The sequence below is a fragment of the Strigops habroptila genome, chromosome W, assembly GCF_004027225.2.
Source record: "Strigops habroptila isolate Jane chromosome W, bStrHab1.2.pri, whole genome shotgun sequence".
NCBI classification, from domain to species: domain Eukaryota; kingdom Metazoa; phylum Chordata; class Aves; order Psittaciformes; family Psittacidae; genus Strigops; species Strigops habroptila.
Genome location: NC_044301.2, coordinates 25,765,467 through 25,793,286, shown reverse-complemented (window position 1 = coordinate 25,793,286; position 27,820 = coordinate 25,765,467). Strand labels below are relative to the sequence as shown.

General features: G+C 40.6%; 1 protein-coding gene across 1 annotated transcript in view; it reads right to left on the bottom strand.

Annotated features, from left to right (window-relative positions):
* LOC115618938 (epithelial splicing regulatory protein 2-like) overlaps positions 1 to 27,644 on the bottom strand; it is a 48,346-nt gene extending 20,702 nt beyond the window's left edge. Inside the window, 12 exon segments of the mRNA XM_030510903.1 lie at positions 465 to 663; positions 1,906 to 2,127; positions 3,840 to 4,141; positions 4,625 to 4,667; positions 4,864 to 4,996; positions 5,661 to 5,771; positions 6,531 to 6,585; positions 6,707 to 6,805; positions 7,628 to 7,742; positions 9,642 to 9,755; positions 26,540 to 26,668; positions 27,513 to 27,644. Coding sequence (XP_030366763.1) covers positions 465 to 663; positions 1,906 to 2,127; positions 3,840 to 4,141; positions 4,625 to 4,667; positions 4,864 to 4,996; positions 5,661 to 5,771; positions 6,531 to 6,585; positions 6,707 to 6,805; positions 7,628 to 7,742; positions 9,642 to 9,755; positions 26,540 to 26,668; positions 27,513 to 27,644 — 1,654 coding nt within the window.
* Between the last annotated feature and the right edge of the window lie 176 nt (positions 27,645 to 27,820).

Sequence of the window (27,820 nt, the reverse complement as noted above, 5' to 3'; positions counted from 1 at the left end):
CACAGGAAGCCGGGAGGAAGCAGAGACAGGACACCTGACCCAAACTAGCCAAAGGGGTATTCCATACCACAGCACTTCATGCCCACTATATAAACTGGGGGGAGTTACCCGGAAGGCCAGATGGCTGCTCGGGTTGGGCTGGGTATTGGTCAGCTGGTGGTGAGCAATTATATTCTCTCCTCTTGTTATTTCCCTTATAATTATTATTATTGGTGGTGGTAGTGGTAGTTTTGTGTGGTGCCTTAGTTACTGGACTGTTCTTATCTCAACCCCTGGGATTTACATTCTTTCGATTCTCCTCTCCATCCCTCTGGGAGTGGGGGGGAGGAAGAAGGGGGGGAGTGTGCGAGCAGCTGTGTGGTTCTGAGTTACCGGCTGGGCTTAAACCATGACAGGCCACAAAGCTTCAGCACCTACCACATATCAGCCTTTAGCATCAAAGAGCAGAAGAATTGGAGACTTACATGGTAACTTACATGGCGGTGGGGATAAGCCACTACGATTTAAAGTGCCACCCATTAAAACAAAGTTCATCTCCTCTCCTGAACACTGGAATACTTCCACGTAACGGTCCTTCATCATTTTTTTGTGACATTTTTGAGCTACCATAAAGGCTTTGTCAGCAGATTTCATTTGGATAAAAGCATCACCTGATGGTCGTCCCTATGGGAGGGGGGAAATAATCATAAGTCAATCTGTTATTAAAACAGCCAGAAAACAAGAAATGCAGAAAGAACAAAGATCAAATGCCTACTGACAATCTGTATTGTTCTTCCTCACCTGGCACCAGTGACTAATAACAATTATTTTTAGGAGCAGAAAGGCAAGACTCACATAACCAGCAGCCAGTTAATGCAACACTACTTTCCGTCTTCTGCAAGAAGAGAGTAATTTAGCATGGAGACAAAGTTTGGAGGCCTCTAATTCAAAAGCTGTTCAAAGCAGGGCTAACTTTCAAGTTACATCAGGACACTCATGGCTTTCTCCATTTGAAATCTGGACATCCCCAGGGGTTAAGATTCCACAGCATCTCTAGGAACCTGTTCTGGTGCGTAACTAATCTCTATTTCTGATTATTTCATTTTCTTTCCTTTTCATCCAATTGGAATTTTCCTTGATGCAGGTTATTAACACTGTCTCTTATTCTGTAAACTGTAGGAAAAGTCCGATTTCGCCTTCCTGTAGCTACTTTCTAGGTAATATACAACAGTATAAGACTCCAGACCTGCTTTAGTGAAGTCTGTAACTACACGAGACATTGATTTTCAGGTCTGATTTTGCATGACCTGACAGACATTGCTGTATATATAGAATATTAACAACTTTCTTAACAAAACAACTATAGTATCTCTCTCATTTGTTTTAACACCTCAATATTTCTGTGGCTAATGGAGCTTATTTTTAAACACAAGACAACATGGAAAACTATCCCTGTGATTATGTCATTAAAAGCACAATTTTAAATTATCGGCTTTCTTTAAAGCCTAGTGTCTAATCAAGTTAGAAAAACTTCATTTTTCCACAGATACCACCCAAACAACCCAGCTACCACTGAGCAGAAACCCTGAAGCTGACAGAGCAGCTATGCTATCCTGAGACATTTCTGTCTTGTCTATTTCCAGCATTTGCCTGAAACACAAGGGACAATTTAAGACAGCCTCCAGGATAAAGCAATCCTTAAAGAGCTTCATCCTCCCCAGTCTTATGCATACATATATAGGAAGAAAAGCAAGTGTGTATGTAAAAGGGGAAGAGAAATGAGGAAAAGACACAAACAGAATACAGTATTATCTCAAGGCTACAGAAAACCTAAAGCACAGCAAATAACAGGTAAGCTAAGCTGCCCTGACTACTAACCCTGTTCAATAACAGGAAAGTTAGCTCTCCCATCCAAAACACTGTTACCTGTTGATTAATGACCATGTGAACTCCATGGGGCTTGATATCTCCTGTGGCATCTCCCATAAATTCCAGGATGTCATCAATGCCAGCAGTGTAGGGAAGGCCTCTGAGCCGGACACAGTCACGTATGCTACCCGTGGCAATGGTGTATGGTGGGGGTATGACAGGAATGATGGGAGTTGGGAGAGTGGGAATAAGAGGTGTTGACATATATCGATTAAGTACCTGTTTGGGGGGAAAAAAAAAAAAAAAAAGCACATGGATAGAGATTTACACATCATCTAGCTGAGCACAAATCAACTCTCACCATACTATTTCACACACTTAAGTAAATCCACTTCCAACATCAGAGGAAAAAAAAAAAACCACCCCAAAAAACAAACCTTCTTCAACCGAATGATCGCAGATAGTTTCCTTTTGGGCATCTGAAAGTTCCAAACTCAAAAGGGGAAAGGCGAAATCTAAGAAATTTAATTTTGCTAGACCCTAATAACAGACCTTTCTAATCTCATTATAAAAAAGTTAAAATCAGATTACAGTTCATTTTAGAACATCCCAAAAAGGAATATCTGAAAAAACATGTTTACCCTAATAAACCAGTATTGTCACAGTTCTTAAATTAGGGTAAATTAAAACCAGTCATTTTAAAAGAACTAAGACCTGAAATAACTAATAAGTAAAAACAGTGTCTCTAATTAATTCATAAAACTTGACCAGTTAAGTGAGGGTGCTTGTTTGTTGTTTTGGGGGGAGGAATTATATTTAAAAACAAGGATAAAGAACCATAGACCACCTTGACCTCAACATTTTATTTTCTCTTGACTCATTCCCAAATGACAAAGGGAACAAAACTTGCTGTTGGGATCTACTGCTGAAAAACATTTAGTGATGATTATCAGGAAAAAAGAAAATACATTCCACTTAAAGAGGTACCAAAAAAAGAGGTTACAAAGCTTTAGTTTTGTCAATACTGATTCAGCCTAAGGAGTTAGTCTCAACAGAAGCCTTTTTTCAAGAATCTACTTGTAGCACATTTCAGGCCAGAAATCTTCTCCCTTATATGTATATAGAATATTGTAATTACTTTGTATCAACACTAAGTAGGTGGGAGCTGGCTTTACCTCTCGTAATTACTCAAGCAAGGAGCCTGTAATTCCCTAAAAACTCATCTCTTGCTCAAGCAGCAAAACCAAAATTAGGGTATAACCCTAGACAGCTGTCATAGAGGAAGAAGTAATGACAGATTGGTAGAATATAAGTTTTATCCAGGTCTCCGTAACAAAAGTGAGAGCAGACTTGGTCACTGTGACAGAAAAATCCATTATGCAACGGTTTTCACAGGCTCGAGTTGCTGGTGCCAAGATAAAATGGTTGTTTTAAGATGATGATGACAGGAACCGGTGAAGGATAGGGGAAAAAAAAGGAAATATATTAACATCTTACGAAAAGAGATATTTCACTCCTTTCACCAAAAATCAAATACACCCTGGTAATTCTTAATTTCCAACAAAGCAGTTGGAGGAAAAGCTGATTTAATGCATCCAGATTTGGATTTAATGTTAGAAATTCTGTACACAGAGACCAGAATTTAAAGACAACACTGCAGATTTTCAAGGAGCACTGCTACAATACTATCAATCTAGTATATTTTTAGAATTATTTATGTGATTTCAGTCAGCCTTGAAGAAGTAGAAGAAAATTATCCCATCATTTTTACTTTAGAATCTGAGGGATGTTAAAAAAAAAAGTGGCAGTAAAAACACCCCAAAAAACAATGCTGTGCAATTTTCTATGGCAATTAGGAAGCACATACTGCCCTTTCTAGAACTTGACATCTTTAATGTAATAGACTTTCATGGTTGTCTACAACATATTTACATGCAAGTGTTAGAAGAAAAGTTTTAACTGTTTTGAGTCTCTCAGTCAATAGCTACAACCTGTTGGACTTCTGCTGCTGTGCTCCTGAAGAGTTCAATATAACGTTTTCCAAGTATTTCTTTGTGCCTTTTAAGTGCATTCTGTGCATATTCTTCACAGGAAAGTAACACAAATGCATCTCCTGTGGGCCTGCCATCTGGGTACTTGACAAAGAGAAGTCCCTCTTTCCCTCCTGTGACTGGGCACTCTGGCCCCAGGAACCGCAAGACATCCTCCTGAGTAGCAGTGAAGGGAAGGCCTCTCATCCGGATGATAACTTGATTCTCCTTAGATAAGAACTGGGCCACTTCATTGGAGGTGCCTGGTAGAAAGATAACAACGTGGTCAGCCAGGTCATGCTGGTCAGTCAATTCCATACGATGCAGGAGTAGCAAAGCATTAAGGAGGAATACAGGAGATAAGTAGCTATAGCAACAAACCCACAGAAGACCTGGGACACTACTAACTCCCTGCAATTTATTTTGAAGTGAAAATCTCTTACCCTGCAAGTGTCTCATATTTTAACGAAATTGGAACAAAGACAGGATTAGCGCAAACTTATATAAGGTACACAGATGCTTCTACTGCAAAGGCTCATCTTCCTCCCTAACGGCAAGACCTGGCAGTGAACATCACAGCCAAAATGCAACCAAGTGAAACTGGAACTTGACAGGGTCAAGTATTCTTGGAAGGCAAAACAGGAAAAGTTACTTCATTATCCATTTGGGTACTCAGTCAAGAAAACAAAGCAAAAATCGGAACTAGTGCAATACTCCTATGAACACTGAATTCCAGCATCACTTACCTCCTGCAATTTTTAAGAATTCTTCCCCAGTTGCTTTGTAAACCTTAAAGAGAAAAAGAAATTAAAAAAAACACCACACGTGAAAATTACAACAATCAACTCACATGCGCACTCTTCCACATGCGAGAGAATTCTGTTTTGCCCAAAGTACCAGTATGCAAGTGTAGTTTGTTCTCATTTAAAACTGTAAAATATTCAGGTTGTTCTCCAAAGATTTGTTTCAAGTCACTACTTTTTACCTCGATGTATCTGCTACCCATGTGATGCTTATGTCTTTCCAGTGCGAGATCTCTCTGCTCAGAACTGACAAACTGAACTAATGCCTCCCCATTTCTTCTTCCTTGAGCATTCAGACAAAGAGCCACACCACCTCTGGAAGGTAAAGCCAACAAAAATAAACTTAGCTTGAATCTTGGATCTCACACTGTTCACCACTTTCTCAACTTCCATGCAGATGTAAGTTTGCGAGACCTTCCTATCATCTCAGAAATGCAGATTTGAATTTCCTTATACCTCTAAATAAAAGTAAAATACGCTTTCTCAGTGCTGAGAATCTAGAATATATATAAAGTGACAGATATGCTAAATTAAACTCACTCTGTATATACACATATGCACAGAGGTGTACACACATCAGTCATAAGAAAAGTTCTTCCAAACAGCACTTGGAAGTTTCTCAATCTGGCCTGTTAGGAGGTATATCAGAATACTGAAGAGTTGGCACAAAATTTAAGCTTCTACTATAGCTTGGGCTCTGCCTTGGTTAATGCAGTAGGAGTTTCTCCCTTTAGGTACGAGCAATAAATGAACATATGTTGGTTTTCAACCCATAAGTCTCTTCTCTTCACTCAATTCAAAACTTTCTTGCACACCTGAGGCTGGTAAACCTGTTCGGTTATCATGACCATGGGGTGGGAAGGGGCCTGGGTGAGGAAAGACGGTAGAAGCGAGGACTCTAGTGAGGGATGTGTGTTAAATACTAAAAGAACTTGTTAAATACAAAGTGATAAAGAAAGACAAGTTCTTATTATCTTACTTGGCAATGTTGAGTCCTTTGAAAAACCGAGCAATATCTTGGTCTGAAGACTGCCATGGCAAACCCCTGGCACGTACTACTGTCTCACTGTCCACTGTTTCAGGTTTACTACTGCACAGAAAGAAGAAAAAAGTCAAAAGTAAGCTTTAATCTAGGTTTTCCATTATCTTAGCAAATTTCAGTTTGCAACTAATTTAACTTGCAAATCTGTGTATTTGCTGTTAAGACTCTTCTAATTCTGTTAATTTCAATAAAGAAATGAAAGATAACTGGGATAATCCTTTTATATACGTAATGCCTAAGATACACTATGTTGTCAGCACATTGCAGTTCCTTTAAAAAAATAAAAAAAGTAATAAGGAACTAGATTAATTTTGAAAGATCTAACAATCCAGCATAGATTACAAAGGTAGTCCTAAATATGAATAAATTTATGCTTAAGATGTTTCATTCTCAAAGAACCATTCTGTTTCTTCTCTCCCTAAATCCAATATGCAATAGACAGCATATTAGACCACTCTTCAGAAGTGCCACGTAGTTCAGCAGGGTGCACTAGCTATCACCCCTCTTGACTTAGGGAAAGTTCACAAATATTTCTTCACCCCTGGGTAAGATAAGTCAGCCTCACTGCCGTGCTAAACAAGCTAGAGAACAAAGAGCATTTAACTTGCAGTGACTTTAAAGAGATGGACTAAAGTACAGCATTCAACATACCAGCTACAGTCTGTCTACACTAGACTGCCGAATACCCTGTTACTGTTCTCAGGGCTAACCTACTTTCACAGTGACCATGGGGAAATATTCACAAGCTTTCCTGGCTGAAGACAAGACTCACCTTTGGTTGTAAAGAACTGTGACAAGGGCACTTACCAAGGACCTGTTTCATACTTGTATTTCACAATTTCAGGCTCAGTAAATACATGACCTGAAACAAAACAGGAAGTTTAAATATAACCAGGGTCAGTGATTACTTAAGAATGACAGTACTACTGCCAATTCTTACAGAAAATAAAGATTTCAGCAGTCTGTATTAATAGTTCACTTACTACAGCTCTCAGAGAGCATGCTGAAAATGATAGCCACCATGGTTTTCACTTGCCACATGCCAAAGTCTTCCCCTGTTTCATCTGTCCCTAAGCCTAGATCTAAACAGGTGATTATAGAAAATAAGACTTGCACAATCATTCATAAACAAGTCATAAGGCTTTTCCAATATTAACACAGAACTGGTAATCAAATTTACTGGTCTTAGCTGAGACACATGACCATTAGACATGTTACTCTGCTCATAAACTGGTTAATATTCACTTTAATGGTCAACGGTCTAAAAAACTATTGATAGCTTACATCATTTCAGCACTAACAGTTAAAAAAAAAAAAAAAAAAAAGGCAGCTGAGTAAGTTACTTTAACTTCAAACACAACTGAACTTCAACCACATTCAGCTGGGCCACAGCAATCCTAAAATTTAATGTTGGGTTTTTTCCTTGTTTTGTTGTTGTTGGTTTGGGGGCTTTTTGTTTGGTGGGGGTTTTTTTGTGTGTTTTGGTTTTTTTTTGAGGGGGGGGTTTGTTGTTTTGGTTTTTTGTTTTTTTGTTTTTTTTTTTTTTTTTTTTTTAAAAGATCATGCAAGAGAACTATTATTATCTGCAAACAATAGAAGCTTACAGGCCAACTGGTGCTGAAAAGGCCCACTGATAACTAAGCCCTTCCTTTAAGATTAATATAAGTGATGTTTTTCCTTGGTGAGTTTACTAAATATGGTTTAGAACTCAGTGTTAGACTCAAATTGAAAACAAAAATATATTACAAGCAGAGCTGCTCCCCCAAACGCACACTTAAGTGAATATTCCTTCTTATTTTACCTGTCAATTTTAAGTTCAAAAGATAAAAACCTGTAATGATCACAGAGATAAAATTGAAGGAAGCATAATTGATTCTGGTGTAGAAGCTGCAGCAAAAGGATACATTCTGCCATGGTCTTGATACTCTGATCTTTCACGGCGGCTGAACTAGGGTAGCAAGTGTGAAATTCTTTGCGCAGATCATAAAAGGAATAGAAGCAATCTGACAGCAGGAAGTTCTACAAGGCAGGAAAAAAGTTTGTTTTGTACACACCATTCCTTTAAATTCTGATTAATATTTTTGGACTGAATGAGGCAGTCTCAAAAAAAAAAAATAAAAAAAAAAATAAAAAAATCACATAGTTCTATGTCATCAGCTTGTCTATGATAGACCAGTTAATTCCTTTGTAACACAGTTCAAATTCCATAGCCTGACAGAATTAGATCTCTAGATGAGCAAACCCAAAAAGCTTCTCAGAGGCAGACCCGCAAAACAGCTGGAGAAAACAGCTGGGAAGAACAAAACAAAAAAAAAAAAACCCCAAACAAAAAACAAAAAACCACACACACCCCCTGAACAAAAACAACAACAATGAAAAAAAAAAAAAAGAGAGAGAAAAGAAAAAAAATCTACATTTCATTGTTTTATAAGTACTCCCATTTAGGATACTATATTTTCTCTTTTGAGGCTACACTGAAAAGCAATATTGTACCAAAACATGATAACAGTTTAAATAAATATTGTTACAGCATACAAAATATCTTCCAGCAACTTAAAGACATGTCTTTGTTACTGTCCTGTACTGGATAAGAACTTTAACTATCTAAGATTGTTAAGCAAATGCTTAAGTAGCCCTTCGCTCCAACATTAGCTTGTTTCTTCAAGGAATAAAACCCAGATAATTCTGGCTTAATTCACTACTTTCTCCCTCTCAAACTATTTTACTATACAGAAATTTGTCTTTGGTCTAGTCAAACAGCACCCACCTCTGTAAGTAAAGAATTAAGTCACAAGGTAATGCTTCTTATAAGAGTAGGAAAAGCAAGAGCCAAGGTCTGAGGATTATTAACATTTAATGTGCAGGAAGAAATAAACTTTTGCAGATTAAAAAGCATTGTAGGAGAAAAAGAAAAAAAAGAGAAAGAAATGCAGTATTAAGAGACTCAACGCTTGATCAGATCCATTCCTTGATCTGGTATGGACAATTATTTCTTCCACAGCATTACAGTGTTTGCTTTGTTTTAATCCATTTGTTTCAAAAGAGAAATACACAGAATTACCACCCCCCCCCCCAAAAAAACAACAAAAACAAACAAAACAAAAAAACCCACACAACACAAACACTATTATGTTTGGATGTTAAATATCATTCCTGTTTCCTTTCTTGCTTCATCCCTACACAAACGTGCTTTTCATGAAAAGTCAGTGTTATGTTTTAATACAACACAAATGCCAAATGAATATTTGTAGAAACTCAGCATGAGCCAATAACCTCATGGGGGGGGGGAACCACCAAAAAAACCCAAAAAAACCCCAAACAACTAACTGATCAGTCAACTCCTTTCATGTCAGCAGCTCCCATTCCTGTGGGGTTCCTGCAGACCCTGCCAAGCAGGCTAACCCATGAGCCACCACCATACACAAAGGCAAGATTCTTCTCCCTGTGCAAGACAGTCTGCTCTAAGCCCTCGCAGGAACTTGAAGTGGAAACTCCTGCTTCATGCAAGAGTAGCAAATAAGCTGTAGCAATACTTCCCACTGAATAAATACAGATGCAGAACCACTGCCATTCTCCACCACCTCTGCTGATGTTAGACCTGTACCTTTGCTTCCATTTCCCAAGAACCAAAATTCAAAGTACTTGTATTGTTCCTGTCTCTATCCTCTCTTTCCTAATTTTCCTCTTTATTATGCTCATTTGGGAGTCCTCAAGTACCATAGCTGACTTCCAAGAGCAAATGCCAAGAACTACTCTGCTACTCAAGGTTGAGACAGGGTGGGGATCATCTTAAATATTCTTGGAACACCATAGTTCTCAAGATTGAATTGTGTTGCTCATCTCAAACTCATCCAAGTTATCTTCTTTGATGCCCTTAAAACACACTACTGCCCTTCTGCATCAGTTCTGATCTCATACCTTCTTAGAAGTTTCTGGGTGGAGGACTTGTCGAATAAGTAACTGGCCATCACTGCAGAGTGTATAATTGCTCCTTCCAAGTACTTTCAAATCACTGGATACCAGCTGACTAAACTGAAAAATAAAGTGATAAATTTCATTGTACTGACTGACACAGATAATTCCATAGAACAACCACTTACCACTACAACACTTATTTTATCTTAAAACAAAAACAAACACACACAAAAACACACACCAAAAAAAAAAAAAAACAAACCACCACAACCCACAAAAAAAAAAAAAAAACCCCCAAACAAAAAAAAAAAAAAAAAAAAAAAACCACCAAAAAACCCAAAAACAAACACACAAACAAACAAACGATGGAGAACAGGTGTGGGCTCCTGATAATGCATCTATATGCATTTGTGGAATAGAAAATAAGAAAACCAATAGTATGGTAAAAAGAACAATTAGGACAATACAGCTGAATTATTAGTTCATATGAAAGGTTATGCTATTATACTGGTAATGTTCAACAACTGAACTAACTATAATAAAGGCTATGAAATATTTGAAAGAAAAAAATTATATGCTAAGAAAAGCCAAACAAATGTGGTCTAATACCTTCAAAAGTGAAATTATAATCAAGTTGGATCCAAGCCAATGAAAGTTGTTGGTAGAGATACAGTGTTACAAACACTAGCTAAAACAAAACTTTTCCCTACCTGTAGGATGGATAACCCCCAATAGGTTAATTCAAGAGGAAAGGGCTCAGTCTGTCTTGTTCAATGTTATTTTCCATCCTTCTACAACATTTCAAGCCTTTTATTACTCCATACCAGTGTTAAATTCCTTGTTCATAATAGTCAACTAATGTATTATAGTACCTACATGTATCAAATCAGTAAATAGTAGCTTGTTAGCTAACTTTCCAAGGGACAGATATAATTATTCTAAGCTTCCCTCTTGATGTTACTCCCTCCCAGGAAAGCATCACCTTACAAACAAAGCAATAATTAACCTCATGATGAAGTAGCCACCCATTGCTCTCAACAATAGCTTGCAACTACAAAACCACCACCCCTAAAAGCAAATTACAAGTTGACTTGAAATTCAGACAATATCTTTATGCTGTCTTTTAACTTGTGTATGGGGGGTGAAAGAGGGTTGGTTTGTTTTATCATCAACACTTTACATAGTTACACTCTCTGCTCAGGAAAGAGGATGTCCCAACAATCTGATCCTGCAGCTACACAGTATTCACTGTGCAAACTAATGTTGCAGCATCTGTGTCCCAGAGGTAAGGCTCCACAAAGGAGAAATCATGTACTGAACATGATTTAGTAGGAGCAGAGACATGATTACCTAGGCTTTATATCAAAATAACTGCTCAAATCCAGTTCAGGCCCCTTTCTAGGCTTGGAAAGCTAACCAGTGTTCCACTACCATTTGAATTCAGAAACGCTGTAGTAGTGGCTACTACATATGAAGACAGAGAACTGAGGGGCAGAGCTGGGTAAGGAGAGACACATCAGCATCTTGTCTAAGTTGTTTAGTTTACAGATAGACATATTTCTACCTATATCCGTGTATCTATTAAATGAAGTTATTTTATATCAAGCAGAAGATATTTGAATTTTAATAGGGGTGAAATATCCCCACAAAAAAATATTTACAATGCAATTCTTTGCACACTACCAAAGCACACAAAACCAAACACCCAACCCTAACTCTTGCAGAATCAAAAAGCCAGTTTCCTCCTGATTGTTAGTTCAGGTTGTATTCCTACCACAAGTCGAAGTCTTGAAGAACCTGAAGCTATATGGCAAGTCATTGTTTAAGGGTGGTTTAAAGTCAGAAAATTGAGATCTGAAAGTGCTCAAAATACCTCAGCTGATGTGTAAACACCAGAAAAAGAAGAAAATTCCAGAGGAGTCAAAAGGAAACACTTCAGAAATGCAGTTCTGGGGACTGCCACAGTCACAGACCAACAACAAATATTCTCATTACAATAACAGACATAAGAATCGCCTTCTTACTAAATGCAGGACCTTATTACTTTCTGGTTTAACTTCTGGGCACAGTAGAAAGCAAATATTTGTAAAAAGGGATTGAAAATGGCAATAGAATTAGCCTCCAGAAGGTGTACAAGGATTCTTGCCAAAAGGAAACAGTCTTACTGATGAACAGTAATAAAACACTCCCCAAACCTTCAACTTTGTACCCCGTGCTTCCTGTTTCTGAAGATGCACAAGAGCCCATATAGAGTGCAATTAGGGAGCTATTTAGATCAGCTACAAGAAGAAATTCAACACACACAATCTGAGGGAAGCAGCAAATGCATGCAGCCTCCTGCTTTACAAATAAAGCCTAAGAACTGTAGTTTAATAAGTCTTCAAGTTAGAAAACAAAAGGAGAAAAATGTTTGGACAAGGCAGAAAATGCTCAGGCCAAATAGCGTAAGTTATATTGGTAAAAAAATAAGGTCTGTTGCACTAAAATATTCACTTTTTTTCAGATGGTGTTTCCCACACAATGTACAGCTGAAAAGACAGATACACAACACAGCTATTTTCAGAAGCCCCTGGTGAGAACACACCAAGACTGAAATATTGCATAAGGACACCAATAAGCCAATAATAACACTCCAAGTGTACTAAGGTTTAAAGGTGGCATGAGAGGCAGCATTTGTTTTTATTTTCAACTGAGCTTAAGTATTTGCATTGCATATTTATTAGATGTCAGTGATAACATTCAACATTGCAAACTCCTTTCCAATTGGAACAATCACTATGTCAAAACAATTCTCTACTTCTCTTACTAGAGGCTAGCAGCTTAAAGTTGCCACAACATTGGCAGGCCTTGCTCAGTGCTTATTTAGAAACTTTTATTTTCATAAACAGCCTTTTCTCAAACTTCAGGGTGTACTGCTCCAGAAGGTGGCAAAAGGAGTGTGGGAAGAATAGTCAGAAGACATAAGCAATGCTTCCTATCCAAAACAGCTTAACTATCACATGGGTTAACTGAGGAATGAGGTATCAGAGTGTGAATGGGAAGATTTACCCAGGAGAAGAACATGGGACAAAATAGCAAGCATAACATACCACAGAGGAATGACAGGTATTTGAGATTACCCTGAACTGGCTTCTTTCATCTACATGAGATGTCTCCAAATTCTGGAAAGGTTAAGTATGAAAAGCATAGCTGTGGACCAGCTCTCATTACTATAGATAGATTACACTGGACCCCGAAGAAGTTTTTCAAGCAATAGATACAGCCTATCACATGTATCAAAAGGAGTTAAAGCAACCAGTGCAGATGTGTTTATGAAGCCACAGTGAAATAAAAAGTTAAGCAATTCAGCGTTCCTGGGGAAAAGCCATCTTCGGCCTCCTTTTTCCCCACTATAAATTTCAGGTGGCATCTCAAAAAACAGTCTTGAACCAGCACACACCTAAATGCAGCAAGCTAAGAACAAGTTAAGACCAGTGCCAGATTTACATTACATTTTTCTTTCTCACATGTTGAGCAACCTGTCCACAACTCTGTCATTTTGTAAATTCCATCCACATCTCCTTCACTTCAGTAATAAAAGCTATCTCAGCTATTTACCTCCTGTCATTCATCTTCATGCTGCCCTCCATAGCACTCCCACTTTAGCATGCAAAGCTGCCCCACCTTAAGACTTCCTCCACCAAGCTCATACACCATGTCTCCCTGTTAATTTACTAATTTCATAGCAACAGAGTTATAGAGAGCATTAATTACCACTGTTTGCATCTTGCAACCAGCCCTCATTTCAACTGCAAGAACCACAGTGTATTGGCGTCACCCTCCACCCTTTACTGCTTAATTCCATCAGATCAGTCTCTCTAGTAGAGCTCTGATGAATCATTCCATATTTAAAGGAATATATTCAATACTGAAATTAAAAACTGAACAGAGAAGAGGAAGAATCAAACAAGCTGCTCTGTACATTTACCTCCATGAAAAGTAAACAGTTCTTGGAGAAGAGGTGGTGAGAGGGAAGGACAGAGTTCGAGCACCAGTTTGAAAAACTGGCTGAACAGGATTTTAGTGGTGTAGCTGAGAGTACAAAGCCAGTGAAGAGACATGTTTCACCAGCAGCAAAGCTGGATGAAAGCCAGCACAAGCTGCTGTGTTGTCTGCAAATGAATCCCAAGTGGCTGAAACGACACAGCCCCCTTTGAGTTGCCTTAACTACAACTGAGCAAAGCTGTGGATCTTAGAGAAACAAGAAGATTCCTCATTAAGCTCTTTCTATAGTTATGATGCACAAAGCACTAAAATAAACCTCTAAGCTATTTGAATATTCCTATTTCCTTAACTAAAAATAGCTCTCATCCTCGAGAAAGGCCACTGCATCTGTGCTTGACATAGTAATGAAATACTGAGATAATCTAGTTACAGAATGCATCCATGCTGTCAACTGAACCATTTCTAGAACACCAAGATACTCTGGGGGATTGTCTCTTTAATTCACTTCTGAGAAATAACAGAAAATTTGGCTGCTGCTTACTCATCAGACCTCCAGCAGCTCCTAGTAAGCCTTCAAAATGGGATCCTTTCCTTTAGCAATGCACAGTTTCTTTGTTTTGCTTCTTTTAGCCCTACTGATCACTATCACAGCTGATGGCACCAGACAAGACCCAAAATTATTCACAAAGCTTCAGAATTAAAGGCATCCTTGCAATTTAACCAGGTCTGGAATGTTATGGTAAAGTGTAACATAAAAATCCAGAAAGAAGCTTAGCTTGTAGTCCACAATTAAGATAGACATACATCTATTCCTGAGTAGAAAGATATAAGTTATTAGATTTATCAGTATTCTTTACACAAAGGATGGTCCTCACAGTGTGGGGACCTGGTTTCAAATCAGTGGTATTGACAAGCATGTGAGACCAAGCCATTAGGCCTTAGTTGAAATAACTTTACTTTTTAGCATGAGTATGACTCAGCACTTAAACATGACTGCACTCGCTTAGCAGAGGGCCCCTCTGTGGGTGGGGAACTGCCCTTCTGGTAAGGCACAATAAGCAATGCATTAGAACTTGGGCCCTGTAGACAGCTTGCATCTGCTTCTGTAAATTGCTTCTAAGCAGGGACATCCCTAATGGTAAGATACAATAACAATTTGAACGAAGAACTAAGCACATAGCTCACAGGTATTGGCAGTTAATCAATAATACTAAGCTAAAAGGTAAACATCTGTAAGAATCCTGATTAATACTAACCAATAGACTGTCGTTGCAGCCCTAAAATGTGCAGTGGGATAAGAGAACTACAGTTATGTAACTTAGCGAATTGTATGTGTGGATGCTTTAGATAAAATTATATCAAGATGGAAAAGTAAAGTATAAAAAACCCCTGAAATTTACTGTGCTTTGGACACATGTATGGAGGTTTGAACCCCCACGTGCTCCCGGCGCCAATAAAGGTCTGTGCTACAGTGCATACTGTGAAGTGATTTCTTTGAATCACATTACCAAATTGCCCAGAGATAACAATTTAATGATTTACACATGAATACACAATCAAGTTTCTGCCAAATTAGCATATAAAAAAAACCTGCTCATTTTGACTTCTATGCTATCTTTACACCTACGTGGGAGGACAAATCACACCTGGTCCAGCCAAAAATTAAGACACAAGACAAACAGATGATACTTGACTTGGGATAAAGAAAATGTGTCAAGAGAATGTGAACATGCTTAGCATTCTAGATCAGTGTTTTGAAAAGAAAAACAAAAAACACCAAACCAAGAAACAACCTTATTCAGGAGTGACATCTTTTGGTTATTATGAAGAGGAAAACCTTCAGGAATAACTTCGAAGAAAAGATATTTTGGCTCACCTAGGCTTGTATATTCCAATGTATTCCCCTGATCTTAAAAGAACTCATATTATTATTAATATGTAACTATGCTAGAGAAAGTGAAAATATACTCTACAGATCTATAAAATACCCTGTTTGAGACAAAGATTTATCTGAGGCACATAAATGTGAACTGCTTACATCTCTTTTGCTCAAACCTGGAAGATCAGCTACATATGGTTTGGGGTTTTTTCCCTATATTCATTTTAAGAAGTCAAGAGTAAGTTTCCACTCTGACCAGCGCACACCTCCATGCAAAGCAGAAGCTAGAGATCCATTTTAGATCTCTTTCACAAATTATTTTACCTACATAGGGGACATCCTCCAGTAATGAATTATTAGAAGAAAAGGTGGAGGACAACACAGAAACCATTACAGGCAGTCAGCTCTAATATACACATACATATGCATGTGTACACAGAGATACATGTTTTTATTTCTAGAATTATATATAGTGACACAAACTATAATATTAAAAAAAATCTCATCAGATCAGCTGAAATCTCATGTTTGCATGTCTAACATCAGTTTCTAAATTTAGAAAATTATTTCTAAATTTCAATTCACTATATTTCTCACTACTTTAAGTCCTGAAATTTGTTACATTTTATTAGCATAATGAAGTTAAAGAACTACAGCTCATAGTCCATCAGACAGATTATCAAACAGAATTTATCAAAACAAAACAGTAATACCGCAAGATCTATAAAGACTGACATATATAGTGGTGGTTTATGTTGTAGAAACAACTTAAATAGCAACCACATAAAGCATTTCTTTTTCAATCCAAAAATGTCACTCTCATGCATACTTTAACACTTCACCATGTGCGAATTATCCATTGAAAAAAAGATGTTAAATTAATTGCAGTTTTCCTAGGAATGAGACCCCGTACTTCACACGTTAACATCACATACACTACCACTTTGCAAAGAACATCACATGCTTAGACTAAAGCCATACTGTTTATAACCATGTATGATATCCAGTCTTGTGTTTTAAAAAAAGAAAAATCATTACATACTAGACATTACTGTTATTCACTACATGAGAGTTTTAGACTGTCTTTTAGGCATTTGGTGTGGGTCATTCTTTGCTTGTAGCATAGAGCATATAACAATGATCTGTCCTTGAGCTAAAAGAAGCATGGAAAACAAATTACAATCTCCAAAAGGGTGTCTCTGAAGACTCTCCAAGTTTTGCTTCAACGGGCAAGGATATAGCAGTTGTTACCTCAAAGGCTGATTTTATGGAAAGTCCTCTAAAATTTATTGCCAGAAAACACTCCAAAACAATTATATAGCTGCAGATGCAGTTCCTAAAAGATCTCCAGAGGTTGAACACTGAAAAAGGCTGCCCAGGAAAGTTGCAGAGCCTCCATCCTTGAAGACCCAGAAAACATCTATAAATCCCTTCCAACGCAGCTATTATACAACTCTCTGATCTCTTTGGGCTCGCGGTTTTGCCTACTCTGCAGCTGCAGTAAAGATCATTACACCAATGCCACAAGAGTGTACACATGCGAGTGGGGGGTGGGTGTGTGTGTGTGTTTGGGGAATGACGTGTTGTCTGGTGTGGGGGATAACAAGAAGAAATCAAGAGGTAAGATACAGCCAAATTTTGCCACCAAAACATAAACAAGATTGGAGCACCAATGTCCTGGGTTCAGCAGGAGCAGTCATTTTTCTCCTTCATAGTAGCTGGTGCAGTGCTGTGTTTTTGACTTTAGTCTGGGAACAGTGCTGATAACACTCATGTTCTTAGCCGTGGCAAGTAATGTTTCCTCTGATCAAGGACATTCTCAGTCTCATGCTCTGCCAGGGAGGAGGGGAAGCTGGGAGGAAGCAGAGACAGGACACCTGACCCAAACTAGCCAAAGGGGTATTCCATACCACAGCACATCATGCCCAGTATATAAACTGGGGGGAGTTATCGGGAAGGCCCAGATCACTGCTCCGGTTGGGCTGAGTATCAGACAGCAGGTGGTGAGCAACTGTACTCTCTCTCCTTGTTATTTCCCTTATCATTATTATTATTGGTGGTAGCAGAAGTAGGTTTGTATTATACCTTAGTTACTGGACTGTTCTTATCTCAACCCGTGGGAATTACATTCTTTTGATTCTCCTCCCCATCCCTCCGGTAGCAGGGAGAGGAAGAAGGGGGGAGTGAGCGAGTGGCTGCATGGTTCTGAGTTACTGACTGGGTTTAAACCACTACAGTCCTTTGTGGCGCCCAACGTGGGGCTCGAAGGGTTGAGATAACGACAGATCTGACCAAAGTGTGTCTAATGGTATTTGTGATAAGCATTCATTGTTTTGGATTAATAGTCACTCATCACAATACAGATTTATTGGCTCTCAGAGTTGTTGCGCTTGATCTCAGAGTTTCAGCATGTCGTACCCTACTTAGAGCCAGTATTTGCTGTTTTAGTGTTTATCAGCTGGGGGGCCTGGGCTAAGGTTATTGTTTCCCTGTACTTCATGGTAATGACTTGTAATGCAATAGACTCATTGATCATGAAACTGGTCTGGCTTGCACTCCCAGCATAGTTATCACCTCTATACATTGGTAGGTATATAATGGAATTTTTTAGCTATTACATATCTTTTTTCCTCAGGGGGTCAGCCTACAAAGGAGACATTCCCATACACCACCCGCACCCCCACCAGGCTATTTACAGCAGCATTTAAGAACTCCAAAGGTTCTGGATGGCGTTTGAATACCCTTGAGACCTGCCTGCTGATTGTGCTGGGGATCAGCATGTAGGCAAACATAGAGAGTGTGTTTTACCCACAGCCATCCCACCCTAAGAACACCCTAGCTCATCTGGTCTCGAAAGTTAAGCAGTGTCGAGTTTGAGTCTGGTCTACAGCTAGACGACGATATAGGAGGACCACCAAGAGATTTTCCCTGAGGCTGGACAGTCATGAGTGGCAGGGTGTGTGGGATAGTATGGGCAAGTATCTAGGCCAGTGGGCCCCTCCAATGCTTTGGAACTTAACCCCTGAACAAGTGCAAAATACGGAAAAACTAGTAAAAACACTGAAATGAGGTGTGCTGTCATCCTGGTTATACCAGAGAGGGACAAATCATGGCAACGTGCTAGGGCTTGGCCTACGCCTACAGAGCCCTGCTCAACAATATCCAGCACCTTCAAAGGGAAAAAGATGTCTCCAGATCTGATGGCAAAACAACAGACAAGGCAGCTAATCCAACTTCAATTACAGCAGCTACACCAACCCCAGTGACAAGCACAGCAGCTGCTGAAACCCAGAACACAAGAGACAATGCACCTGCTGCTGCTGCTACTCAACCCCCAAGCACAGCAGCTGCTCCAACCCTGACAACAGACACCACAGCCCCTCCAACCACAGTGATACACAGCACGGCTAAACCAATTGACCAATCCATGCCAATATCAGTTGCCCCTGTAAGCAAGGGGAAAAGCAAACAAGAGGCACAAAGAGCAACTCATACAGTGAAGAAAGATGAAGACCCAATGCACTTACTACAGGGGACAGCATCTCAACAAGAGTTACTGATAAAGGAATCACAGGAAAAAGAAGAGGCGACTTCTCGACCCCGGACCTCAACCATGCTGCGGAATATGCGAAAAGATTTCACCCGTCTTCCAGGGGAGCACATTGTCACCTGGTTGCTCCGATGCTGGGACAATGGGGCCGACAGTCATGAACTAGAAAGTAGGGAAGCCAGAAAGCTGGAATCACTTGCTAGGGAAGGAGGAACTGACAAAGGGATTGCAAAAGAGAAATGAGCCCTCAGCCTTTGCAGGTGGCTCTTGGCAGCTGTGAAGGAAAGGTTTCCCTACAAAGACAATATTATGAGTCACTCAGCCAACTGGACCACGATAGAGAAAGGCATCCAGTCCCTGAGGGAATCAGCCATTATAGAGATGATCTATCGTAGGCTGGATGCCAGGAATGCACCCGTATATCCAGATGAAGTCGAATGTACATGATCCATGTGGTGGAAACTTACATGGAGAGCACCATCATCATATGCCCACTCATTGGCATCAATGACCTGGAAAGACGTAGCACCACCAACAGTGGATGAAGAGACTCGTCAACTCCGAGAGACCAAAGAGAATCTCACCCCTTCCATCATTTCAGCTGTGGAAAAACTGTCCCAGGAGTTCAAACAAGTGAGAAACGATTTATCCGATCTATCCAGCTCCCCACATGTACCAACCCGTATCGCACTTATTAACACAAGGCGACCTACTGCTCAAAAGACAAAATATAGGAGGTACACACCATGGGCCACTCTATGGTTTTACCTGCAGGATCAAGGAAAAAACATGAGAAAGAGGGATAGAAAGCCCACCTCAGTTCTGGAGCAATGGGTGCGTGAATTGAAGAGGAGAACAATGGTCAAGGATGATCCTCCCAGGAAAGCTGCTGCTCCAGTCTCTGGTGAGCAGTTTCCCAGATGGAGAGGAAGAAATGATTTTATTCAACTCCTGTGATAAGGGATACTAATCCCTTCGTACAAGACATAAATGGACAATCTTATGATAACTATTAGAGGGGCTCTGCCTCCAGCCAGGTGGAGGAGAGGGACAATCGGGTTTACTGGACTGTGTGGGTCAGATGGCCTGGCACATCAGTCCCACAGAAGTATAAGGCTCTAGTAGATACCGGTGCACAGTGTACCCTGATGCCATCAAGGTATCAAGGGGTGAAACCCATTTATATTTCTGGAGTGACAGGAAGATCCCAAGAGTTAACTGTACCGGAGACTGAAATCAGCCTGACTGGGAAGAAGTGGCAAAAGCACCCCATTGTGACTGGTCCAGGGGCTCCATGCATCCTTGGCATAGACTATCTCAGGAGAGGGTACTTCAAAGACCCAAAAGGGTATAGATGGGCTTTTGGTATAGCTGCCTTGGAGACAGAGGAAATGAAGCAGCTGTCCACCTTGCCTGGTCTCTCAGAGGATCCTTCTGTTGTGGGGTTGCTGAAGGTCAAAGAACAACAAGTGCCAATCACAACCACAACAGTGCACCGGCGGCAATATCGCACCAACCGAGACTCCTTGATTCCCATCCATAAGCTGATCTGTAGACTGGAGAGCCAAGGAGTGATCAGCAGGACCTGCTCACCCTTTAATAGCCCAATATGGCCAGTGCCAAAGTCTAATGGAGAGTGGAGACTAACAGTAAACTATCGTGGCCTGAATGAAGTCACACCACCATTGAGTGCTGCCATACTGGACATGCTAGAACTTCAATATGAACTGGAGTCAAAGGCAGCCAAGTGGGATGCCACAAGTGATATTGCCAATGCGTTTTCTCAATCCCTTTGGCAGCAGAATGCAGGCCACAGTTTGCTTTCACTTGGAGGAGCGTCCAGTACACTTGGAACTGACTGCCCCAGGGGTGGAAACACAGCCCTACCATCTGCCATGGATTGATCCAGACTGCACTGGAACAGGGGCAAGCTCCAGAACACCTGCAATACATTGATGACATCATCATGGGGGGCGATACAGTGGAAGAAGTTTTTGAGAAAGTGAGGAAGATAATCCAAATCCTGCTGAAGGCCAGTTTTGCCATAAAACGGAGTAAGGTCAAGGGACCTGCACAGGAGATTCAATTTTTGGGAGTAAAATGGCAAGATGGACGTTGCCAGATCCCCACAGATGTGATCAACAAGATAAAAGCATTGTCTCCACCAACAAATACAAAAGAAACACAAGCTTTCTTAAGTGTTGTGGAGTTCTGGAGAATGCACATCCCAAATTACAGTCTGATTGTAAGCCCTCTCTATATCACGTGACCCAGAAGAAGAATGATTTCAAATGGGGCCCTGAGCAACAACAAGCCTTTGAACAAATTAAACGAGAAATAGTTCATGCAGTAGCCCTTGGACCAGTCTGGACAAGACAAGACATGAAAAATGTGCTCTACACCGCAGCTGGGGTCCTACCTGGAGCCTCTGGCAGAAAGCTCCAGGGGAGACTCGATATCGACCCCTCGGCTTTTGCAGCCGAGGATACAGAGGATCCGAGGCCAGCTACATTCCAACTGAAAAATAGATACTGGCAGCCTATGAAAGGGTTCGAGCTGCTTCAGAAGTGATTGGCACCCAAGCACAGGTCCTCCTGGCACCCCGGTTGTCCGTGCTGGGCTGGATGTTCAAAGGCAGGGTCTCCTCTACACATCGTGCAACCGATGCTACATGGAATAAGTGGGCCACACTAATTACACAACGAGCTCGAATAGGAAATCCCAGTTGTCCAGGAATTCTAGAAGTCATTACGGACTGGCCAGAGGGCAAAGATTTTGGGATGTCACCAGAAGAGGAGGTGATACGTGCTGAAGAGGCCCCACCATATAATAAACTGCCAGAGAGTGAAAAGCAATATGCCTTGTTTACTGATGGGTCCTGCTATATTGTGGGAAAGCATCAGAGATGGAAGGCAGCTGTGTGGAGTCCCCTGGGACAAGTGGCAGAAACTGCTGAGGGAGAGGGTGAATTGAGTCAGTTTGCAGAGGTGAAAGCCATCCAGCTGGCCTTGGACATTGCTGAATGAGAATAATGGCCAGTACTTTATCTCTACACTGATTCTTGGATGGTGGCAAATGCCCTGTGGGGGTGGTTGCAGCAATGGAAGCAGAGCAACTGGCAACACAGAGGGAAACCCATCTGGGCTGCTGCACTGTGGCAAGATATCGCTGCCCGAGTGCAGAACCTGGTGGTGAAGGTACGCCACGTAGATGCTCATGTACCCAAGAGTCAGACCACTGAGGAACACCAGAACAATCAGCAAGTGGATAAAGCTGCTAAGATTCAAGTGGCTCAGATGGACTTAGATTGGCAACATAAGGGTGAATTATTTTTAGCCTGGTGGGCCCATGACACCTCAGGCCATCAAGGCAGAGATGCAACATATAGATGGGCCTGTGATCGAGGGGTGGACTTAACAATGGACACTATTGCCCAGGTTATTCATGAATGTGAAACATGTGCTGCAATTAAGCAAGCCAAGCAGTTGAAGCCTCTCTGGTATGGAGGACAATGGCTGAAGTACAAGTATGGGGAGGCCTGGCAGATTGACTATATTACACTCCCACCAACCCGCCAAGGCAAGCGCTATGTGCTTACCATGGTGGAAGCAACCACCGGATGGCTGGAAACATATGCTGTGTCCCACGCCACTGCCCGGAACACTATCCTGGGCCTTGAGAAACAAGTCTTGTGGCGACACGGCACCCCAGAGAGAATTGAGTCAGACAATGGGACTCATTTCCGGAACAACCTTATAGACACTTGGGCCAAAGAGCATGGCACAGAGAGGGTATATCACATCCCCTACCATGCACCAGCCTCTGGGAAAATCAAATGGTACAATGGGCTGTTAAAAACTACCCTGAGAGCAATGGGTGGTGGGACTTTCAAACACTGGGATACACATTTACCAAAAGCCACCTGGTTGGTCAACAGTAGGGGATCTGCCAACAGGGCTGGCCCAGCCCAATCAGAACTTTTACATACTGTAGAGGGGGATAAAGTTCCTGTGGTGCACATAAAGAATTTGTTGGGGAAGACAGTCTGGGTTATTCCTGCTTCAGGTAAAGGCAAACCCACTCATGGGGTTGCTTTTGCTCAGGGACCTGGATATACTCGGTGGGTAATGCAGGAAGATGGGGAAGTCCGATGTGTACCTCAAGGGGATTGAATTTTAGGGGAAAACAGCCAATGAAGTCAATTGTACGCTGTTGCCTGCTCTATAACACTTTTATAGCCCACCAGCTAGATGTCTTCAGGTCGCCAGCAACTGACCCTGACTTCCCTCTGATCATCACCTCAACAAAGAATGACCTTTGATGAAACCAGACGAGCTCAGCAGTGACGAGTTCAGCAGTGTCATCAGCAGGCAACAATCCAACACTACACACCGTTCCTCCTGCCCTGAAAGACTGTTACAAGAGATGGAGCCTTACATCATGGATTGGATGAATTCAGCAGCTTTATAGGGATTGGTCCATGCACTAAGGAATGATATCTCTCTCTTTTTCTGTCTGTATATATATATACGAGCCTAAAGTGATGGTATATTGAGAAATTTGAGATCTGAACATGGTATGGAATAAGGGGTGGATACTGTCCTGGGTTCAGCAGTAGCAGTCATTTTTCTCCTTCTTAGGAGAAAAATGACTCAGTAGCATTCTACAACTCCAGCAACACACCTCAGCAGCTCCAAGTTCACTGTTATTAGTCCAACAACAGCTAAGTTATTAATGCCACTGTCAACTAAATATATCAAGCAGACTGTTCCAAAGGGCACACATTTTATGATTTCTGTGTCCAGAAAATACAGGTGGATCCCATAAATGCCTGTTATGCCTACATCTGTGCAATCAAATGCCCGTTACCCTGCACAAGCACTTAAAAATTTGCATCAAAATCTATAGAACATACGCTGCAGCAAACAGCTCCATTATTCAGGGGCACTGTGCTTCAGAACGTCACTTTGTAAAATAACTCAGCAAAAATATACTGGTGGGGAACCCCATTTTAAAATATTTAAGACCAACTCAAGTACTAAGTCATGCGAGATATAAAGCTGTAAGAATATGAAGTAAAATTGAAATGATGCATCATTTGTAGAAGTGCCTTGTTACAAGCAGAATCAAGACTTAACCACAGATTAGACTTCTGGTAGGCCCCATCATTGCTGGAAAGCAAACTAAATAGCAATAGAAGGAGGCTTTCTGTGGTCAGTGGAAAAACTCCAGACCCACAGTAGCTGATCTACTGTTTACCAGTTACAAACCACAGAACGGCTGAGGTTGGGAGAGACCTCTGAAGCACAGTAAAAGTTACAATGGATTTATGATTAGCGATTCTCACTTCCTTCTATACATAGAGACTGGATACCTGAGACAAAAGCCAGAAGCAGGCACTCAAACTTTCATTTAGATGATTGAGATGTGTGCTAAAGTGAGCAATTTTCAGCTGCATCAAATTTTCTACCACAATCCAACCAGGGTGTAGAGAGCTAGTTTCACATACTCTATAACATTATCTCCAATTAAGGTACAAGTTTACTTCCTTATCCTCCTCCTTTCCAAATAACCACTTCTTCACCCACCTATGCTTTTGCTAAACACTTAACTGAGGGGAAAGGAAAAAAAAAAAAAAAAGAAAAAAAAAAGAAAAAATCTATGTGTTGACAAATACCTGACTCATCCTTAAAATACATGATGCAATTAAAGTATTTAATGGAGTTCTCTTCAAAGGCACAAAAAAGGATCTACTATTAGAGAATATGGAATTTTGCTTTTTGCCACCATTGCAAGGGAGAGGACGAATTAATTCTCTCCTAACTCCCATAGAGTCAGGACACATGAAGGGGAAGGGAGATAAGCTTAGGTAAAGCGTGCTCCAGAAAACCTACGACAGACTGACCACATCGCAACTGGCATCCAACAATTAACTGCAAAAATCATTATTTAGTTGCATAGATATACTAAACAATAAAAGGAAAAAAAAATTGTTGTTTTTCAAGAGTCTCTACCCACCTACATACAAAGGTAGCATTTCTTTTTATTTGCTAAAGCAGACCCACCTACAGTGCAATTTATAGCAATAAGATACAATCTCTCAAAGTATAATTAAAGTGTGTCTGTTGTAAAGGTAAACAGAGTGTACTAGGCTAAGCTGTTCCAGATATCTTTAGTACAAGATCTGTGACAAGATCAAACCTGTAAGCTGCATATTTTCTCAGGGGTTATTTTGAAGCTCTTTTAAGCAAAAAAAAAAAAAAAAAAAAAAAAAAAAAAAAAAAAAAACCACCACAACACACCAAAAAACAAACAAAAAAAACCACACAAAAAAAACCACAAAACAAAACAAAAAACCACACACCACAAAGAACACACACACCCCAAAAACACCCCCCCCCCAAAAATCACCTCTTGGTATTGGACTCTAGCAAAACTAGTGCTAGATACATAAGACACATAAAAAGAGACACATAAAAGTTACACATTTCTATTTTCCAAGATACTAACTCCAGAGTGAAGCGTTAACCAGTCAGTATCAAAGACGGTTAGGACCTAGTCTGCCAAGTTATCTGTGCCACCAGAAGTTACAGCAACACAAACCTGTTCTACTACCTAAGCAAGTTTCTTGCCAAAACACACCTACGAATGATTCAGACAAGGTGTGGAAAGCCAGTTTTATATGTTACACCAAAATGCACTACTGTATTTTTCCATTCAAGCACATTTCATATAAAGAAAAGACAGTGAAGGCAAGCAAACTTTCAGGAACTGCATAGGTATACATTACTTGCATTAAAATCTTCTAGGTAACTTAGGACCTCTTGAACAGCAAGGATCATATAAATTTACAGAATTACTGTCTTAGTGTGATATTAAATGAGCCAAAGAGCAAAATACAGAAGAAAAAAAAAAGGCAAAAAAACACAACACAATAATCCCTTTATAATCCACTAAACTAATTAAGCTCATCTGAAAATAAGTGAGACAACAAGCACAGCTGATGTTTTATCAAAGTATAGTTTTGAAGTTTTCAACTCACTTTTAGAATAACAAACAAGAACAAGGTTTTTAATACACTTTAGAGCAGTGAACCTGTAGATTAAAACACAACTGAATTTTGAAAGTTTGATTATCACTGCTAAATTAAGTAGTGCTCTTAGCAGCCTACTCTTTTTAGGGTTTTGAATAAGAGAAATTGGGAATAGAAGTAGACCTATTGAAATAATCAGAAGCCAGATCTTCCAAGGACTAGAGCATCAGCTCAATTACTCTGGTATTGTATATAACTGTTTCAGAATTACAAGCTTCCCATTTCAAATGGTTCAGGTCTCTTTTGGGTTGGCTTTAAAATAAGCACAAAAACCTGCTGCTAGTGGTTTACAAAATGAAAAGCAAAATTAAAGTTTATGTCTTTTACCAAATCAATTGAATCTCATCCTCAGGCTTCACCCTGAATAGCCCCTACTCCCAGGAGCAGCACCTCACCTGCTGAAGAACCTGGTCCAGTGGTTCAGCTTTGCCCAATCCCTCCGGTGTTAAGCCACTCACTTCACGACACCGGTCACTTAAATCCAAGTTGTCTGCTTTCACCAGGGATTTGTGTAGTGTCCCTACCTAAAATCATTTAGGAAATGATGGAGAGAAGTGAGAAACAATTGAATTGACACTTTTTAACAATGTATTAAGGCCAGGGAAAAATTAGTAAATTGCACTATCACCATCCCGATAACAACCGCAATGAGGAAAAGCATTTGTTGATCAAAACCTTGCACCTGGGTTTCCTTCCTTCCACCGGGAGGGCCACAATTTCTGAATTGGAGACGGTTTTCATGCAACACCTTTTGCAGTTAGCACCGATTTTTGTGGGAGTTGTTAATTGCAAAGGGAAAATCACATAATATTAAGGCAGCTTCCTGAATCTATTCATGAAATTGATCGTGGTGTTTGTTTTAGCAAAGCCCTTCATCTCTAGGGAGCTCATGTTTATGGTGGGGCTTTAAAAAAAATTAGAGCGTATTTTCAGGTTAGCTTATCCAAACAGCGGTTGAGAAAATCCCTAGTCTCCCAGAGCAGGCCGCAGAGAGTCCAACGACTACCCTGAGCCAGCTCCGGGAAAGCACACTCACTTGGAGCCCATGGGGGCAGCTTTTTACTTTAAAGCTTCAAAAGCCCGTAGCCATTTTCGGATTTGAAGCTACAGATGTTTTACAGGGGACAAGACAGGGGGGTGGAAGCAACTAAATTTTCTTTAAAAAAATTACTTTTTTTCCCCCTTAAAAGGGAAGAAAAAAGGAACTTCTCAAGGGAGTGACCCAGCGGTCAAGTCCCACTCCCCCCGTCCCCTTCCCTCGGTGCTTTCGGAGGTGAAGAACCGGCTCCAGGGACGCGGCGAGCGGCCGGGCGCCTGCCCACCCCGCGCCCGGGAAACGCACCCTCGGCCCGGGGGTCGAAGCCATACCTTCTTGCTGTGTAGATCCACAACTTGCCACACCAAGAGAATTAGCTCCCTCTCATCCGAGCCCAGTTTAGCCCCGTGTGCACCAGCAGTTGCCCCAAACACCACCACCAAAGAGTCACTGTGCGAAGCCATCACGACCACAGGGGGAAATGACTACAATCAAAAGGAGAGGTTAAAAAAAAAAACAAAAAAAACAAAAAAAACACGCAAACAAGAACAAAAACATCCCACGAGGCTCACCCCCTACCGTCAAGTAATCAAAAGGGAAAGGAGCAAACGAGGAGTCACAATATCAAAATGAGAAAAAA